Source organism: Eublepharis macularius, chromosome 17 (assembly GCF_028583425.1).
Source record: "Eublepharis macularius isolate TG4126 chromosome 17, MPM_Emac_v1.0, whole genome shotgun sequence".
Taxonomy (NCBI): Eukaryota; Metazoa; Chordata; class Lepidosauria; order Squamata; family Eublepharidae; genus Eublepharis; species Eublepharis macularius.
In genome coordinates, this window is record NC_072806.1 from 20,823,604 (window position 1) to 20,844,016 (window position 20,413).

At 43.4% G+C, this 20,413-nt stretch overlaps 1 protein-coding gene across 1 annotated transcript; it reads right to left on the reverse strand.

Moving 5' to 3' along the window:
- Positions 1 to 1,265: 1,265 nt before the first annotated feature.
- HSF5 (heat shock transcription factor 5) lies at positions 1,266 to 15,839 on the reverse strand. The gene is made up of 6 exons (XM_055001609.1): positions 15,089 to 15,839; positions 10,677 to 11,045; positions 7,084 to 7,181; positions 3,981 to 4,505; positions 3,451 to 3,628; positions 1,266 to 2,061 (listed from the first exon to the last, which is right to left on the reverse strand). Exons 1-6 carry the CDS (start codon positions 15,780 to 15,782, stop codon positions 1,991 to 1,993), a joined length of 1,935 nt encoding a protein of 644 aa, XP_054857584.1. The 5' UTR covers positions 15,783 to 15,839; the 3' UTR covers positions 1,266 to 1,990.
- Between the last annotated feature and the right edge of the window lie 4,574 nt (positions 15,840 to 20,413).

Below are 20,413 nucleotides of genomic sequence, written 5' to 3' on the forward strand. Positions count from 1 at the left end.
AAAGAACTTGTCAAAAACTCACTAAGTGCCAAACATTCAGCCATGTCCCTCACACTATGTCAGCAGGTCTATTATACTGCAGCTTTGTTAACTGTTAAGGCTCTTCCATTATACTGTCTGTAATTGACACTGTAGTGCATCTTGTAAGATGTTTTTAACTTGTTTTGTTTATCACCCTCTTTGCTGGAGTGGAAAAACATCAAACAACATGAAACTTATTCACAATTTCACTTTAGTAGAACTGCACTCCACATAAATTAAACACTGCACTCCAGCATTGGGATTAACAAATGAGATAAACAGTGTGCTTGATGAAGCAGGCACTTTATTGCATACTGACTACATACATACATATATTTGGGCTCAAACTGCAGAAACACTAAGAAGGTCCATCCATTTCATGCAATGCTGTACAGATTCCTTTAGCCAGCGTGAATGTCTGGTGAATGTCCTTTCTCTTTTGCTGTCTTCTAAATGCTTAAGAGTCAGTAAAGTCAAGTCACTATGGCAGGAGATCCAGCTCCTTGGCCTCTTAGTTTGTGGAAAGCTAATAAATGCTACCATTTTCTAATGAAGCTTTAAAACAGCAGGCCCAAAGCTCGTTTATCATTCAGAAAGGACTACAGTGGGTAACCTGGTATAACCCTGTGCAAGTGTGACCATTTTCATTCATGTGGATCAATCTCAGTCAGAGGTCCGTACCTGTCATGAACCCATTTTGGATCACGACAGCACTTAATGTGAAACTTTCAGAGGCCCCACAAAGAACATTATCCAAATGTGGTAACATTTTTTTTCAATTGAGTGCATGCGGGATGTCTTATCTACCTTTTCTAGAGGGACAAACAAAACCTCAGAAGATTGACTGAGGGTGATCATAAAATACCTGGCAACCTATGACAATCCCAGCACTGAACAAGGTGGTATACCATTTATGTCCTGAGATCTAACAGCAGATTTCTGGTCCAGCAATTCTGCATGGAACTATGGCCAAATCTGCAGGTGAGACTTTGGTTCATCCTACCATTCATGGGACTACTGGGAAATAATGGATCTAATAAGGTGCAGAAAGGTAACAGGGATACTAGATCTGACTATTCTCTCCACTTCTGCAAGTATTCTCTTATCCATTTTTTCCACAGTTGTGGTGAACTGACTCTGAAACGATGGGTGAGCAAGTTGGAAGCACATTCTCATTATGCTACATCATTCACACATATCACAGTGCAATGCATATCCTTGCCACACAAATAAATAGAAGTATAAAACCATCACTCTTTAAAATCTATTATAAATAAATACAATTATAACAAACAAGTTAAAAGAGCCCATGAAAACACATTTAAGCTAAGATAGTCAACAACAGATGCCTTAACAATTTGTTATAAAGCATCTCTAGAGTATGGAAATTATTCAAACACAAGAGTGCTCCATGAACGTAAAACAGCCAGCAGTTGTTTTCTTAGATGGGACAATATTTACCACTGAAAAAAGAATCCATGCAAGAAGGAAAATTTCTGTGCAAGCCTCTAGAAAATGAGCTCATCTTTCCTAGGGAGTCTTTCCCAGAATGGATGACCCATTGAGATCAGAGATTTTGTTCCCTCTAAATACATTTGTTTTTGCAAAAATTCTTCTTCAAATGGTCTCCAAATGAATTGTGAACAGTCCCCACTGCTGGCTGTGGCTTGCAGCGCCAAGGAAGAAACATCCTGTATTTGGGACTTATATCTAAGAACATTAGGATTTCTTATTTGCCAGGTTTCCCACTTTTAAATCATTTGAGCAAATTAATTATTATTCTTTGACCAGAAAAAGAATATAAACCTATTAAACAGGAGCAGTGAAAACAACGGGTGGGACTGATTACCAGAGGAACAAAAATGAGCAGAGGTGAACAGCATTTGGTTAACACAAACTGCAAAGTTCCCAAAGTGCTCCTAGCAGGAAAGGCCCTGTTCGCTGTTTCCACAGACTGGTCACCAAGTTCTCACTCCCTTAATTCTTCTTCCTTTGGAAAGTGCTCCTGTTTGCAAGCCACATCCACTAGCAGGTGTAGATCTAGGAAGAATGGAAGGGCATTTCAGTGTTTGCCTTTTCCAGAAGGATTTATAGATTTATTGACTTTATTTATACCCCAACTTTCTGCTCAATGGGGTCCCAAGGTGGCTTATATAATTCTCCTCTCCTCCATTTTATGCTCACAACAACCCTGTGAAGTAGGTTAGGCTGAGAGTCTGTGACTGACCCAAGGTCACCCAGCAAGCTTCCATGACAGAGAGGATATTTGAACCTGGGTCTTCCAGATCCTAATCTAACCACTACATCATGCTAGCTCTCCACCTTACACTACAGCTACTTATACCAAAGCAGCAACAACCACTTACAAACTGCCTTCAGAAGGGGATGGGAGGGAAGGAAGCTCCAAACTCACTTCCTCTGAAGCTGTCTTTTCTTCTGTAGGATTCCAGACTTTGTTTTTAAGGACGAATGTATTTATTTTTATTTATACCCCTGCTTTCCCCAATGGAGACCAAAAGCAGCTTACAACAACATTGTTCTCCTCTCCTTCTTCCTATCCTCACAACAACCATTTGATGAGGTAGTTCAGGCTGAGAAACAGTGATTGGCCTGAGGTCACCCAACAAGCTTCCATGGCAGAATGGGGACTGGAACCAGGGTCTCCCAGCTCCAACATTTTAATTCCTTCACCAGGCTGGTTATCAGTAAGATAAAATTAGACCCCTCTAGAGAGGAGGAGCAGTAGGATATTATTACACATGGGTGCAATGTGTTGTGTAGCTTCCTCAAATTCTTTATAGTAACCAGACCAAAATCCTTACATTTTTTCTCATAACTTGAGAGTCACAGGGCCAGCACAGACTTCTTACAAATGATCAGCAATGGGTTACAAGATCCTTCAGTCCTCATCTCCAAATTCTCCCCCAGCCTCCTTAATCATGGTTAAGTGCTATGCAGCAACCAGGGGTAACCATGGTTTGCTTTCTAACTTGCATTTATAATCAGGTTCAAACCCTAGTTTTAAGTGTCAGTTAAGAGTGAACTCTGGTTAGTGTTAATTATCATTAAGATCATTGCCTGTTGAGCAAATGATTCACACCAAATAACTGGAACTTCACATCCAAACCTTTCAATGTCCCTGTCCCTGTATTTTTTTCTTCAACAGGGCAAATGGTAGACTCAGGGGAAAGTTTTAGATTGGTAAAACGGTGTGGAGAAAAAGTTTACAACCCCATGCCCCGGCCCCATGATCTAGATCCAATTCTGGGATCTCCGCAGCTGCCTGTAATTAAAATTAAATCTATCAAAAAGATCTGTGGGTTCCTGCATCTCTGTCTAGTTACACCCTCAGGCAAATCATGCACACTATTGGAGCATCCAATATAAATAAATTAGTATTGACAGACTCAGAAAACCTGTAGTTCTTACCAGGAGACTTGCCCTTCTGTGAGCTGCTCCTTCTTTCTCGGCATTTGGTTTGGACAGAGGAAACTGAATCTTTGACAGATTTGCTGAGGGGACCCACCTCCGAAATGAGGAATCCTATCTGCTCTGAAGACACAACTGTCTCTGATGGGCTTGTATGACACTTGATGCTGGGATTGTCCTTAAAAAACAAACCACAACACAAATTGATTTTAGTGCAGTGTGGAATGTTTACTTTATATAATATTTATGTGAAGGCCTCTTCAATATTCCTTTGAGGACCTTACTCTGCAATAGAGAATGTCTCTCAGCCAAGCTCAAATGCTGATCTAAATATTTGATAGGTACCTCACAATGCAACGTTTGAAATATTTAAAACAGAATATATACTATTTCAAACACCTGGAAAGCAATGTGCTAGTATATCAGTGGTGAATCTGATACTAATTTAAACACAGATGTAAACAAAAGAATTTTTAGATGATGCTTTCACTGCTGAATATTCTATGGCTATGTATCGTATTACTCCATACCTGCTGCTGACTGAACGGAAGTTCCTCCTGTACAAACACCACAGATGACTGCACTGAAGTTTGGTTCAGCTGTTCCTTCAGTTTCACTTGTGTCTGTTGTGTGGCTGCAGGTTGTGGCGTCATCTGTGCAGAAGCATTCTCTACAGGTTCAGTGGTGTGGATCGTGTAAATAAACTCTGGAGACTGTGGTAGAGAACAGGCTATTGCTTGATCAGATTCCACCACAAACGATGTAATATCAGAGCCAACAGGAGTCAGAGGTTCAAGATGGCTGGCTTGACTGGAAGGTGCCTCACTGTTCCCTGGACTGATGAGCAACTGCTGGCCTCGGTTGGGCTGTGTTGGGCCCTGGTTTTCCACAGGTTCCACCTTTACCATTTCCAGTTTGGGAGATGAATGCATCTCATCCACAATCTGGAAGACGGCCTCCAAGTTGACTTCTGTCTTCTTAGTTTCATCAGAAGGGTTGCAGGGCCAATTGGAAGGCAAAAATTCAACTGGGTACGGAGACTGCATTGGTGGGTTCTGGGGAGGCAGAAGAGCAGCATGGAATAATAATAGTACTTAATTTCCTCAATTCTTCAAAGGCCTGCATTTCCCAACAACCAGCTTCTCTGAGTTGTCCTTGTCCGGTCTGGAGCACCTTAAATCCTCACAGTATTAGAGGCAGTTGGCCCATTTGCTATTCTGTACTCTCGAACACTTTCAGCTGTGTTTTACCCATACTATGTTTTCTAATAAATAAAAGTGGAAACCATGAGGCCTTGTGTAAGAAGGAAAATCCCATTCCATCCCTCCACTAGCCCACTTTCTTCTCTTTTGCTCTGCTATCCCATGTGTCCAACCACCCAATCACTCTGTTTCCTTCCCTCCTCAACTAATCGCCAAGTTTCCTCTCCACTCCTCAGTTTCTTCCCACCTAATGTCCAATCTTTATCATCCCTCCCTTTGGCTACTTCCTACCTTTAAATCTCTGTTTCTTCCTTCTTATGTCTGTAGGTTTCTTTTTTGTGGATTTCAAGCCTCCAATGACTTTTAAAAACCTGTTTTTGTATTTTTCTACAAAACTGAGGATTACCTTATGTTTGCAGAAATACATGTCCTAGCTCTGAGTGCTTCCCTTGTGGATTTTTTGTGATCCACATGGATGGGCCACCCACTGCTATTAGATATGATTCATCAGTGGGGTGGAGGAGACAAAGGGCATCAAAGGGAGCCTTTGGGGTTTTTTTTGACATTCATCAAAATCAGCACTGTTTTGTCTATTAAAGCCATGAACAAATTTGTTTTCTTACAAGCCTGAATTCTATAACATTATATATACAGCCTTGCTCTTTCTAGGCTTTGCTGAACAATGCTTAATGTTTGTATTTAGAAAGAAGTATCTTTTAATTTTGTTTTCAACTGTGGCTTTCCTTTTATCAGAAAGAAGCACATTGTGTATTAACAATCCCTAAAATTTTATAACGCTGTCCTTCCCTCAGTGAAATAAACATAAATAAATAAAAAACGAGGTTGTGTTAATTTGTTTCTTTACCTCTTTGCATTTTAATATTAGCTGTGCTACTTCAATCATTAATGCTGTAGCAGAGATTCCATCCAGACAGGACTTTTACTCTGCCATTTCACTCTCCTGTGAGGGAATGGCAGATTGTGTGCCTAAAATGGCTGTCATTGCTCCCGGTGTCCCTTTTTCCCTGTACGCGATATTTGAACAGCTCTGATAATGGGCAGAAGCTGCTTTTTTTAAGGAGAAAGATCTCTTTAGTAGTGTTCCTAGTCTCAGTCTCCAATGAACAGTGGGCTGTGCCTGAGATTCGGTGAGATGGCACTTGGTGAGTCTTGTGCTGTCTTGTGCGCAAGCCACTGAGGTGGCGCTTGGAGACCCTTCTGTCGTAATCTCCCTTTTCGCAGTTTGGAAAACAGCCTGTGGCAGGTCTTCTCAAACCATTTTTGTTTGCTTCAGCACGAGTGCTTTGAATTTAGCCAAGACCTTAAACATAACCACTGATGTGGTGCTTTAGCTTTCAGTTGTGGGCTTTGTTGGTACCAGGGAGTAACAAGGCAATGGAGCTGAAGCAATACTTTGCCTGTTCTCCTAACTAGGGAGAGAGAGAGAGAATCAGCAGAAATGGAAAGTGGCTGAAGAGACAGTGAAGAGGAGGGTTGAGAAGGAAGGTAAGAAGGAAATTAGACTGGGAAAATGGTTATTTTTTTAAAAAAGAAAAAGCCCTGGATGGTAAAGGTGGGCCCAAAGACCTAATGCAAAGTGATAAGCCTAGTGTTCGGCAGCGCAGGTAGGAGGAAAACTAGGAGAGGAGTACTCCTCCAGTAAGGGACTGAAACTCAGAATTTTAAACTCTGCCTGCCCTGAGCATATGGGAGGAGCAATCTGCTTAAAGGGCACCCTGCTCCTCAAATGGAGAATAAATATTTGCATGATCTTAATTATGGATCCATATGAAATCAGAACTCAAAACCCACCATTCCTTTATAGTTGCAAATGAGTTAGCATTTTAAAATCCCTTTGGCATAAAGTATTTCCAGGATCTATTTGTGCTCTTCTGCCACTGTCATACAGAAAATACAAATGATGACCCCTCCATTTATTGATTTTTTTAAAGCTCTCAGTAACTAGTTTCTAATGTGAATGATGTGAAGTTGAAACTTCACTTGACAAATAGGCCATGTGCAGCTTGTTCCATGTCCCCAAGGAAACTTGACCTTGGCATTCTTCAATCTGCACCCCTTCCTTCCATGTTATATGGGAAACTGCTTTGAATTTAGGAGGAATTTCAAAAACTGATTGAGAGGACAGCACCCTGACTGTAGTTCAGTAGCAGAGCAACTGCGTGACACACAGAAGGCCCCAGGTTCAATCCTCAGCATTTCCAGTTAAAAGGATCAGGCAGAAGGTGATGTGAAAGAGCTCTGCCTATGATCCTGGACAGCTGCCACCAGTCTGAATAGACAGTACTGACCGTGATGGACCAAGGGTTTGATTCTATATAAGGCAGCTTCATGCATGTATCATACAAAAAGAGGGTAAATACCAAAAATGGCTCGATGGATCCCTGTCTTGGGTTTTACTTACTGGACTCACCTGGAAATAGCTGCAATGCGTATAGGTTGATGCTGTAGGGCTGGCACAACCACTTAAGGGATCCATATGGGTAGACGGAGAACAGCACTGTAAAACAGCTGGAAAGAAAGAGGAAAAAATTAAAAGTAAAAAGCCTTCCCAGATATAACAAAATTCTAGATTTTGTATTTAGCAGTGTATTTCTGCTAGCATTAGTGTGGCATGGAATACAACAACACTGCTAATACCGCCTTTTTAAAAAAATTCAGAGATCTATATCACAACATAGGAATAAAGGAGCCTGCAAAGCAAAAAGGTTTCAAAGATGTTGCCAGAGATGTAGGCTTCCTGGTGTATGCTACAGCGTTCATTGGTCAAAGACTCCGTGAGCATGCCTGTGCTTCAGCCACGGGTGTGCCACTAAAGGATTACAGAATCCACAAAATTGATGTATGTGAGAGCACTGCTTGTCAGTTGTGAAGTTATGGGTATCCTGACAAAAAGTGTCTGCAACAGTCCCACAACCACAATTTACATTGCACTTACGTTTACAATGGTTTACTAGGTAGGTAGGTAGGAAAGGTATTTCGGCCTATAGAATAAATGAGTGATTACTATGCAGTAATCTGCCTTCAGGCACCTCTTCATGGTTTCTCCAGACTTTCTGTGATATGCTAGAAGCTGAATTAGAGCTGACTGACATTTGCATATTGGTGGCAACTCAGCCCAAATCTCTGGATGACTTCTCCCAGCAACCTTATATAGATGTTGAAAAACATGGTGGACAAGACAGAACTTGCAGGAACCCATAGGCCAGAGGCCAAGGAGCAGAGCACATATCCCACAGCACTGCACTCTGAAACCTAACTTTGAGGCAGGAGCAGAACCACTGCAGAACAGTTCCTCCCAGTCCCAACACCAAAAGGTGGTCCAGAAGGATACCATGAATGACTGATGGTATCCAGCCATCCAAAATCCAGAAGAATTAACAAGGTTGCACTTCCCCTATCTATCTCTTTTTGCAAGTCATCCATCAGGGCAACAAAGGCTGTTTCAGTCCCATAACCAGGCCTGAAAACATACTGGAATGGACCCAAACAATCCACTTCATTCAGGAATCCCTGAAGTTGGCCAGCCACCACTTGGTCAGTCACCTTGCTCAGGAATGGTACGTTTGAGACTGGACAGTAGTTATTCAACTGTCCTGTGTCCAGAGTAGATTTCTTTAGGATTGTATGCACCAACCCAAACAGCAGATTTTAGCAGCCAGAGGAGCCAATGGTCACACAAGCAGGTGGTAGATCTCAAACTTTCAAGAATCTTGTCAGCCTTCTTGGACTGGACAAGCTGTAACCATTGGAAAAATCAGCACGTTGGGACCATCCAATCCTGTCACTGTTAATGCAGAGTCCAAATTGGAGCAGATGAGAGATTTTATCCACAAAGTGTTTAGCAACCTGATTGCAGTGGGCTGCAGAGCAGTCCAACTCTTGCTATAGACTAATTTATACACAGAGGACTGAGGCTGATACCTAGTAACTTGCTTAAACCATTGGAGTCACTGTCAATGCAATCCTAAACAGAGTTACTCTGGTCTAAGCCTACTGATTTCAATGGACTTAGACTAGAGTAACTCTGCTTTGGATTGCACTGCAAGTGAGCTGGAATTTGAACCCAGACCAGCGAGGGTTGAACCCAGATCAGCCTTTGAACACTGGAATGTACTTTTACGATGGATAAATGGAAAGTGAAAGATCCATGAGTGTCCCTCGATGGGAAATGCACTATGCTTAGAGCTCTAAATTCTTTTGCCATATTGTGATATTTTTCTTTGCCAAATTCCCATTTTGCATTTCTGCTCAATCAAATGTCAAGTATCCTACTGCTCATGTGCAATACACATTATTCATATTGCCTCTATTTAGTAATCTGCTTGCTCTCTACATCTTCAGACACTTGCTGTGTTCTGTCATGACAGGTTCTAGAAATGTATCTTGGCATATTTCTTGATTGTGGTTAGCTTTCCCCCCTGCTGGAGAAGATGTACAAGCACAGCATCACCTTGCACTAGAAATTGTGGCAGGCTGGAAATAGGCTTGCAGCCAAACATTTCAGCTTAACTGGGTTCTGGAGACAGCCAAACAGATGCTGCAGATACACTGTCACCCACTTCTTTCCTAGCTGCAGTAATTTCTTGCTGGAATGTATGCCATTAGCAAAGTCCACTGGGGACAGCTTTTTATAGACAAAAATTTCTCCAAAGAAGGTTTTTTAAAAAGAATTATTTCCTATGAAAAGGTTACTTTATTTCAGTAAGCATTCAGCAGTTTCATAAAATTCAGCAAGCAGCATCACCTAGGTTTTTTACCAATCAGTTATACAAACAGTTAAGACCACAAAGATTTAAAATATAAAAACCGTTTAAAATAATTATGAAATAGTAAAAAAAAAGAAGAAGAGTGGGATTGGGAGGAAGAAAAAAACCCAAGTCCACACAACTTTCTCATTCAGAAAAACAGTCTGATTACATGTTTTTGCTACATCTGTTGTAACAAATTTGGAGCTCCACACTTAAAAGGAAGATCTGCCCATCAAGCTAAATTGGGCTTAGATTGGGGTTTCCAGGGCAAAAGCAGGAGTTCAGATAGAGCTCAGACAATCCCTGCCTAAGTTGCCAAGGGGATTGATTGCAGGTGCCAGACTGTCTGGCTTGACGAACAGCAACGAATGAGGCTTGCAAAGACCACCTGTTCATTTAGAATGGGGCCTCACAAACAGCTTGTTGGCGAACAGCAGATTGGGCTGTTCGTGGCTTTTTTTTTGTTCGTATTGCTGTTCATGCCCGTCTCTATGCAGGAAGCAACCACTGTTCCACACAGCACGTTTCCATAACTTATGCAAGATTTTTAAAAGGCAAGTGCAGATACCCAGTGCAGGCTTCCTTCCAAAGGAGCCCTTAGTCTAAACATGACAATTATCCTATACAATTTAACACAGTTAAAGGAATGTAGAGGTTTATCAGGTATCATATCCAAGGCCATCTAATTGTGAACTTGCTGTAATTTTGCAAGTATCTAGCAGCTACTATTGTCACTCTACAATGAAAGGAATAGAAGAAATAAACTCCACGTAAGGGGCGCAATCCTGTAATACAACATCTGGTCTGCGTGCAAAGGACCCAGGTTCAATCCCTGGCATTTAAATAAAGGATCTTGAGCAACAGGCCTGGAAAAGACCTTTCTCTGCCTGAGACCTTGGAGAGTCACTGCCAGCGAGAGGAGACAATATGGGGCTGGATGGACCAGGAATCTGAATCAGCATAAGGCAACTTTGTAACTTCCCTTCCAAAAATATAAAATGAAAGCAGTGAGATACATTGCAAATGGAATTGAACTCCCACAAAATACAATCCATTATGAACTGGGCAATTTAACCCAATCTAACAGAAAGAAAACATGCTTAAGATGACTGAAATTAGTAGGCTTAAGTGTTAAATTTTAGTCTGTTATGAAAACGTCTGTTGTTTTTATTTTTTTCAAACTGGCCATTTGTTTCACGCTTCCGGCCAGGGTCTTCCTCTTATTCTCTTTTAAACTACTAAGACCAGACGTTACCTGTCGGGTAGTAGGCTTGGGAGTAGGGTGCTGAAGCCGCATAGCTGCTGTATTTCTGAGAAGATGTAGCCATCGTCTGGGGCCCTTGCTGTATGTGCACAGATGTAGCACTAGGCTGCAGAGTGTAAGTTACCTCTGTTGGAAACCTCTGGAGCACAGGAAATGGAACCCCTTTGTCTGAAAATGTAGATGCCTCCACCTGCCCTGGGATCATCCCAAGGGCGTTCGGCCATGTTCTGGGAGGAAGAGGAGTCCGATCTGAACCTTTCAATGGAAAAGTATTTTGGTTGTGCGACTGTGACAGGTAGGAGTACGGAGATAAGCTGTCTCGCCGAAAAGACCGGTGAAACTGCCCTAAAGTCAGCGATGCTGCACAAGGAAACAGAGAGAAGGGGGAAAAGAAATTAAGTAGGCTATGAAATGTAAGTTTCATAAAATCATCACTGTAAGTGGGCAGAAAATCATCACTGTCCCACCAATTCTAAGCGCTGCTGCCTGAAGATCAGTAAGTTCCTTTTATAGCAAGCAACTCTTAAAAATATAACTCTCTAGTTGTGGGATGTGAAGAGAAAATTATCCCCTTTGAGCCAGCAAGCACATTTTCCAAGCTTATGGCCCGGGTTCAGGATGTCCTTAATTGCCAACTCTTCCCTGGTTTTGGCATTGAATCATCCCTAAAATACAACCACAGAACTAAGAAAAGTCTCCAGTAGCACACAGCCTGAAATTCTGGTACAGAATCCAAAGATACCATTTGATTGCAAGATCCATAGACAGAAAAAAGAGACACTCCACCCCCCTATATCTATGGGGTAAACCCTCTTTAATCACCATTCAATGGGCCATACTCAAATCAATACCAGAAGTATCCAGTTAGCCTGGGATTGTGACATTTGTGTAAGAAAATTGTCTTGTGTGAAGAGTCCCCAAATAACAGGTGTTGCTAGAGAACACAGCCAGCCGAGGCAAACATGCTGCTCGTCCGAGGTGAGGGTGTGGATGGGCAGCCTTTTCACAATTTCAGGGCTAGCTCTCCTAGGCATTGTGGAAATTTCTACTTTTGCTCCCCAACCTCATGAAATCAAAGAGCAAGGTGCAGAAATATGCTTGAGGAATGGTATACTCAGTTACAATGCAGGAAGGGGGTGTGGACCTGCCCTGGTGTTTCTAGTTATTTTCCTTTTGTGACACTTCCCTGGTGCGAACCAGCATGTATGTTCCTTACATAAAGGTACTTCATTCTATCAGGATTGTGGGCTTCTCTTTGGGGTTAGGTAACTACCAAACAGCACTGACTTTTGCATAGTCCATTGTACATGTAGCACTTATTATAGTTGGATTGTGAACTTGCCAGCAGTGCTTGTCCCTTTTAATTATTTTGTGCAGTGCAGCTGTAGATGCTTTATCGTAAATGTATTGATGATTGTTATTAGGACAGCGAAGAGCTGACCAGAACATTTTCTGGGATGACAAATCTGTTTATCTAGTTTTGTTGTCTATGAGATATTGCATGAAAATGCTTTTTCTTTAAACTTTGCCTTCAGAAAAAACTGCACCAGAGAAAACTGATGACTGGGCGATGCAAATGGGGCCAACGGTTTGCAGTGTGTCGTGCAGGGAAACAAAGCTGGCACAGATATTTCCACAATGACAGAGAAGACAATGTATTTCAGGGCACTGCAAATCTCAACTGGTTTAACTATCTGTTCCTCCCTAAAAGAACCTTGTGAATTACCATTGTGAGTTGGGATTTCTGATTCCTCACAAAACTACAATTCCCAGTGTTCTTTGAGGAAGAGAAGGCAGTTTAAACAGGTTGAAAATACAGTGGGTAGAGATACCTTATGCAAAGCGATTGCAAGGGCAGCATAAAGAGACAGTATTGTGGGCTGCTAGCTAGCTAGCTAGAGCAAGTCAGAGATGGAGGGGTGGGGATATGTAAACAGAGGCGAGTCCTGCCTCCTAATTTCCACTTCAGTGACATCAATGGAAGAGTGGGAGGAGACTCTCAGCCAAGACACTGCAGAGTTTAAAAGCAGAAAATAGGAAGGGAAACTGGAGCGCCCTGCTTCTTTGACAAGCTACCACCTGGGATGGATTTTGTCTTTATAAACATCCTTTAGTCTTGGGGTGTTTTTTTTTTTGGCATGTGTTTAAAATCACTGAGGTGATGGTTATTCTGGTTTAATTTGGAAGAAAATCATATGGTTGTGTATAGGAAAGCTGAAAGTATGCCTTCCTTCTGAATACGTTTTTTACGCTTTACTTGTAAAGAGATTCTGCTGATTTCACCACAATGTTTTCAGACCACAGTTAGGGATGGGGACTGTGTAGGTGAAAGTTATGTGAACGTACAATGCCAGGGGTTTTCTCCAAAATTGCTTAAGATCTCATATATGGCAAGAACAGGACTTAATCTCAAACCCCATATTCCAGAACTCAAGCACTGGAATATGAGGAGAAGAGCAAGTGCAGGGCAAGATGCCAGGAAACCTATACATGTTTAAGCAGGAACACAAAAGACATCTCTAAAAAGGGACAAGGCACACTTGGTATGGTTGTAGGGCCCCTCTGAATTGTGTTACAAGCTCTCTAGTTTTGTTCTACTGACAAACTGTTCCTTCTCATATAAAAATGTATGTAATGGAAACACCTATGCATGCACAAAGGAAAGAAACTGACAATGAAATGCATCTTGTACATGTCCAGAGGGCAGCTGTGATCCAAGTGTTCAATGTCATCAGGCTGACCAAAAAACCCTTCCTTGTGTATGAGAGTTAACTGTGGTGTGCTACATATACTCAAAAAAGTGCTTTTCTTGTGAATCAAGGAGGCTCACTTGCATGACTAATTTCCAAAATGTCAGATATACTCTGTGAGAAGCTTAAATCCTTAAAGGAATGGACCTCAAACCAAAAGAATGCATCAATAATGTAACTTTTCAGTACTAGTTTAGAGCAAGAGTAGAAGTTCAGTGATATGCAAGTCCCTGGTTCAATCCCTGTTACAAGGATGCCAAGCAGACCTTGGAGAGCTGCTGCTTGTCAGAACAGACAAGACTGAACTAGATGGAAGACAGAAGTCATGGACCACTGCTCAGTGACGGAGCACCTACTTGTATATTCTTGGCATCTCCATTTATTTCAAAAAAGATGGGAAAACACTCTCTGTGGTGGACATCAAAAGGCCACAGCCATTCAGATGAAACTGAACTAAATGAACCAGTGGTCAGGCTCAGAAGGCAGCTTCCTATACATTTTCTGAACCTAGAAGACTACTTGTATGCAGCACTGGGTGGATGAACCAATAACCTGAACAATAATAGGCAGTTTTCTATGTTTGTCTGTTTCAACTGCCATTAGACAACTAATTCATAACCTCCTCTTTTTCTCTTTCCTACTTGTGGTTTGTTTTGTCTTAGAGATACTAATGGGAACAAATGCAGTAGTGGTTAAGAATGTGGAGCAGAGTAGGACCAGGAAGACTGGGGTTTAGAGGCACTCATTTTGTAAGCTCAGGCCAGCCTCTCTTGCTCAGCCCAACTACCACTGAGGGACATTGGGAAGATTAAATGTAAGGGAAAAGGGAACCATGTATGCCAACTTGAATTTTTTCGAAGACAGTGATAAAACCATTTTTGCCCCTTCTGGATAACCTCAGCATTCAGTTACAGGAGACACAGGTGAGTGCACTAGACATCCAACTGCACTACCTTTGGTTCCTCAGTGGCATGTCATTCTACATGCTCAGAGGTTCCACCTGTATTTCACACCTGAGGGTGGCAGAACAGACTGCCGGCAGAAGATGCCATTTTTAAAATACTTCTGGAAAGCTCCCTGCAAGTAGAAAGCAGCACAGCAAGCAATAGGTGGGCAGAAATTGGGGCTAGGGTGGCCAATTTCTGGATAGGAAAATCCTGGAGATGTGATGGTGGAGCCTGGGAGGGAAGGGGCCTCAGCAGTATATAATGCCATAAAGCCCACCCTCCAAAGCAGCCATTTTCTCCAGGTCTCTGTAGTCTGGAGTTTTGTTTTATTTTCAATATTTTTAGTCCGCCTTTCTCACTGAGACTTAAGGCAGTATTAATCAATTCAGGTGCTCTATGGAGGCGGGCAGCCCTAAGCCGGTTGGGTGTTGGGCTGTAGAAGAACAGCAAGGTTTGAGTCCAGTGGCACTTTAGAGACCAACAAGCTTTGGGGAGTCAGAGCTGTCTGAAGAAGAAAGCATTGACCCCCGAAAGCGCATACCCTGAAAATCTTGTGGGTCCCTAGGGTGCCGCTGGACCCCAACCCTGCTGTTTTGCCTTGTACGGAGCTTTTTGTGTGCGCGCGGTTGCCTTCAGCCCGTCCTGCCAGGCTGTCTGCCCATGCTCAGAGGCGCCATCCCAGCAGCCGGCTCTTGGCGCCTCTCACCAGGCTTGCTGTCGCTGGGTTTGGAGACGGAGGCGGCGGCCGGCTGTCCCTGCGAGGCCGCCTGAGGGTGGTGCTGGTGGGCCAGCAGGGCCTCGGTGGTGGCGCCGCCTCCGCCGGCGTGAAGGGAGGTGCTGAGCAGGCGCTGGAAGCGGTTGGGCGGCCGGCTGGTGACTTCCAAGCCGGCCGCCAGCTTGGCCTTGTTGGCGCTGGTGAGGCGCTTGAGGTGGACCAGCAGGTCGGGCCGGTCGCGACAGAAGTGGGGGCTGTGGAAGTGGTGCAGCGGCCCGCCGGGCGAGGATGGCGCGGAGGGCGAGAGCGACGAACCGCCGCCGCCTCCCCCCGGTGGGCCCAGCACCACCTTGCGGAAGCCGTAGAGGTTGAGCTGCCGGATGAAGCTGGTGAAGTTGGTGGTCTTGAAGAGCTCCGGCGAGGCGGGCGACGCCGGCAGCGGGGAGGGCGCCGAGGCGCCGTCGCTCCCCGGGCCGCCCCCCGCCGCCGCCGCCATCATCCCTCCGGCTCCTCCTCCGCCCGCGCCCAGCAGCTCCGCCTCGAAGAGGGGCTGGTCGATGAGGAGCCCTTCCCCGCGGGCGTCCCAGCGGATGGAGCGGAAGCGCGGGCTGTTGACCAGGCGCCACAGCTTGGCGGGGAAGTTGTTGGGGTTGATGGGCGCCGCCGACAGGAGCGGGTCCTCCATGGCTGAGGCGAGACCGAGAGGTGGGGGGAGGGGGGAGAAGCTGCCCTGCCCTCCCCCCCACCCAACCGACCGTTGTGTCCGGCCGGCTTCGCCAACGGACGCCGCCGTCAATCATCGCCTCGGCAGGGCTGCCAGGCCGCGCGCGCACTTTCGCCTCAGCGTTTTCTCTCCCTAAAATGGCGCCCCCCCCCACTTTTCTTGTTTAACCACACTCGTTATTTTAAAAAGAATAATTTGTCAACACCTTGGCCGTTGAAATAAGCTTCAATATACGCTCTATTTTTTTTAAAGGAGGCCTCTGACCAGGAACAGATTATTTTCATATAGTCCACTATTCTCAGACCTAATCCAGTTGTTCTTTAAAGTGCCACAGGATCCGAATCTTGCTGTTTCCCCAAGACAAATTACATGTATGGTTTTTTTTTAAAAAAATTAAGCATTTGAGTGGCACCTTAGAGACCAACAAGATTTTCAGGGTATAAACTTTCGAGAGTTAGAGCTCCCTTCTTAAGACCTCAAATGAATAAACCCCCACTTTTTAGTCAACCACTAAACAGATTTCAAAATATGGTCAATTTTGAATCCTAACAGTAAAGATTCCTAGTAGGGGGGACACAGTGCAGTTGGGCTGGGATTGTAGAAGAGGAAACAACCAATAAAGTGTGCACATAATTCTGTTTAAGACAGCAGAACTGTAACTGCAATCCTAAACACTGTGACACTGAGAGATCTCTGTCTTGGTGCTACACCTCTGAAGATTATAAATTGAAATATAAATTAAATAAATAAAAGATGCCAGGCACAGCTGCTGGCGAAACGTCAGGAACTACAACGCCAAGACCACGGCTATACAGCCCGGAAAATCCACAACAACCAATCCTAAACAGTTAGACCCTTCAAAGAATATTAAAAATCAATGAGTTTAGAATGGTGTAACTGCTTTAAGATGGCAGGGTGTGTGTAGGAAAGACTATCCTTGATAAACTGAGCGGAACCATTTACACCTCAGCTTTGCTCTTCTCTGCTCACATAAGTGAGAGGATCTCACCCGCTCAAAAATAATTTGTAAGGGGGAAATCTGAGAAAGTTCACGCTGGAATTTAGTGTTATTCTTTAAAGAGTCAAAGTCTTTGGAGAGTCAAAGTTCCATTCTTCAGGGTGTCTTTGACTCTAAAGCTTATACACTGGAAAAATATTGTAGGTCTCTAAGATGCTACTGGACTCAAATCCTGCTGTTCTACTGCAGACCGACACGGCTACCTACCTGAAATTTTACTGTTTTAAGGTGTGATGATTAGACTTATTTTGCTATAATAGGCTAACTTGGGTACCCCTCTGGAAAATCCTGGGAAATAACTCTTTATACCTAGCCTATAATTATACCTAGCTTATACCTACCTATAATCACCTAGATTCTGTTGGTCTTTCAGCTTTATGTAAATCCCACACCACATTTTTCTTAATACCACTTTCTTTACAAAGTAGCTAAACAAGAATATCCAAACATCCATACTCCTTTATTCTCTCCCCTCCTTGGAATTTTGCAGTCAAAAATTTTTGTAGTCACCTCAGAAATAGTACTTTCCTCCTTTTAACCCTATAGATTGTTTTAAAAGATCCAACCTCTCCAGCTCTGTAACTTCATAAATATTTGAAGGTTATGTACATGCTGTTGTGATATATAATAAACATATCTCTGAATGTATACATACCTTGTCTCTCCTTTTACCTCTACAGCACTAAGCAGGAAGACTTCTCACCTTTCACATGAACAATTATTTGTCAAAACATCTCACATACATGGTGCTTTTCTCAGTTTAATCAAGCACGCTGCTAAAAAAGTTTATTTAAAATATTTGGGGCTTGCTTATATGAAAACCCACTTGTGTATAAAGTTTCAATAGAATAAAGAAATGAGCCCCTGAATAGGTATGCCTGTTTTTCCTTCTCTTAGCAGTAAGGCTTGAACTAGATGTGGCATTTGGTACCCAGATGGGTCCCTGCATGCAACTTGCATGAGATTACAGTCAAACATTCTTGTTTTTAAAAAGTTTGCAAATGCATGGGGCAGGGCGGGGGGAAGGCACTAACCCAGATTAGGACCAGAGCGAAGGGGAGAGGGGGCTTCTGCCTCCCCCCATACCATTTTCCCTGAGTTGAACCAGCCTCACAATGGGGCAAATAATATCAACCCCCCCCCTCCACACACAGTTTGACCCTCTGTGGTGCCACAGTCCCTGTCTGCTGTGGGTGCAAACTTTATTTAAAGAGAGTAATGCTAGGTTGTAACTCTGTAAGAGTTGGGTCAGAGCTCCCTCTCCCTGCCCACTCAAACTTGTGCCAAATTTCTAGTTTGGCCCTTAGTGACAAGCTGATAAACACTCAGATTCATTCTGCGTGATTTATAGAAGCTCCTTAAATGTATCAGGGCTTTGACTAGTATCCTGCTCTAGCATGGGTTGTAATAATTACTGTAAGACTAGAGATAAGAGTTCAAATCCTAACTGCTATGAAGTAGAAGAGCAAGATCTGGGTCCAGTAGCATCTTGGAGACCAATTGGATTTCCAGGGTATGAGCTTTTGAGAGTCAGAGCTGTCTTCAGAGAGTCAAAGCTAATACCGTGGAAATCTAGCTGGGTCTCCAAGGTACTACGGGACCTCTCTTGACCTAACCTACCTCAAAGAGTTGTCATAAGAATAAAATGGAAGATAGAATAACCACATATGCTACCCTGAAGGGTTGAACAATGACAAAATTGGGTCAAAGTCCTGTGTATTCATAAAAATGCAAAGGGCTTTCCCATAAGGATTCACTCCATTGGGTGATCCACCAGCTTTATTTTTAGAAATTAAAATGGATTCTTTCCACTGCACACATCACCATCTGCTGCAGCAATCACCCTAAGAAAGCATCTCAAGCTACCATGTAATAGGCTTCTTGTGCTAAAACATGACAGCTGCGCCATCACTAAGCTGCTCACCTTCCCGCACCCCATGGTCAGTTTGTTCTGTCAAAGGCCTTTTCCACAGTGTAAATAGGTAAGAAAAACAACCCATAATCACCTAGATTCTGTCGGTCTTTCAGCTTTATGTAAATCCCACACCACATTTTTCTTAATAGCCATGCTCCTTTCCCAAGAAAACTAGTATTCTAGAATAGAGTACTGATTCTGTACAACATGCCTTACCTACTCACTGCTGGGTAACTACAGCCTGTCAATTGCACACGAGTGTGATTTTAGCCGCAATTGATCAGAAGTTAAGACCAATGAATTTAATGGATTTTGCTCCCAAGTAAATGAACACAGGATTGTGGCTTTGGAATCAAGGCACACGGCTTCCTTTGAGCGCAGAAAGCAAGACTTGAGTAATCTGAATCCTACATTCAAAGTGACACTGGGTAGCCACTAGGCAGTTGTAGACTCCCAGCTAGTGCATAAATATAAGTCCTTGAACCTAATGCCTGATAACCTCTACATTCCTTTAACTATGTTAAATTGTATAAGAAAATTGTAACGTTCTGCATTCTTAGAACACAACCTTTGAAGGAGGGAGGGAAAAGCCCTCCCCCTCAGATTCTGAGAACTCAACATGCCCAGTGTCAAGGCTAGTTCACTATATATCCTTGGGCTTTTTCTCTCTGTGATCCATTGACTTGCCTTTTTAAAAACAGACATTGCATAGTTTTGCGATGCTAATGTACTTTTTTGGCATCCTGAGGTACAGGGCTGGCAGTATAAAAATCCTTTCAAAAGTTTTCCCGGTGTGGTACTTCAAATATACATCTCATGACTTGCTGAAAGGTATAGAGAGCTTCCTCACTTGAAAAGATATTTGAATCTGTACAGCTGCTTGCATCAAATGGCAATGCTTAAGTAAACTCAAGATGGCCCCCAAGTCCCATGTGCCAGGGTAATCTCTCACTGCAGAAGCATGGAGGGGAGGGAGAATATGTGAGACTAGATTTTCCAGAATGAGGGTTGCTGGTTAATCAAATGTGCCAGACATTCAAGCTTATTTGTTTGCCCTTGTTCTTGTTTGGGGGAATCAGCAGTGACCAAACCCTGTTGGAAACCCCTTCTCAACAGCTCCCACACACCTGGTAGGACCCTTTCCTCAGAGCCAGAGCTATCCTACGCAGCAAGCAGACAAGCCTGCCAGCTGGCCAGGACTATCTGGCAGAACTGGCTCCTGACAGCTCGAGGCAGGTTAAGAGGGAAGGTGGCACTTAAGGACAATGTGTGCAGGCTGTCACAAGCCCAGGACTGAGCTGGCCAGCTGCAGAGGCTCGAGTGGGGCATGTGTGCACCTAAAGATGTAGGTGTGTGGTGGCTGAGAGGCAGGCGCTTGCCCTCTTGTGATGCCAGTTAAATTAGCATTCTGGATAGTCAAGTGCCAAATAACAAAGCCTTTACTGTACTTAAGGAAGCTTCCGTTAGCTTTTCAAACTTCTCAGCTACCACCCCCATCCCTCCAACTTTTATTTGTTAAAAGCTGTAATTCACAGAAGCTAGTTTTGTGCTTGGAAAGGACACAGCCCTAGTTATGCCCATAACGGAAGCAGCAACCAACTGTGAATGGAGGAGGAAGACCATTCAGTGAAAACTCAGTAATACAATTCAACAAAGCAG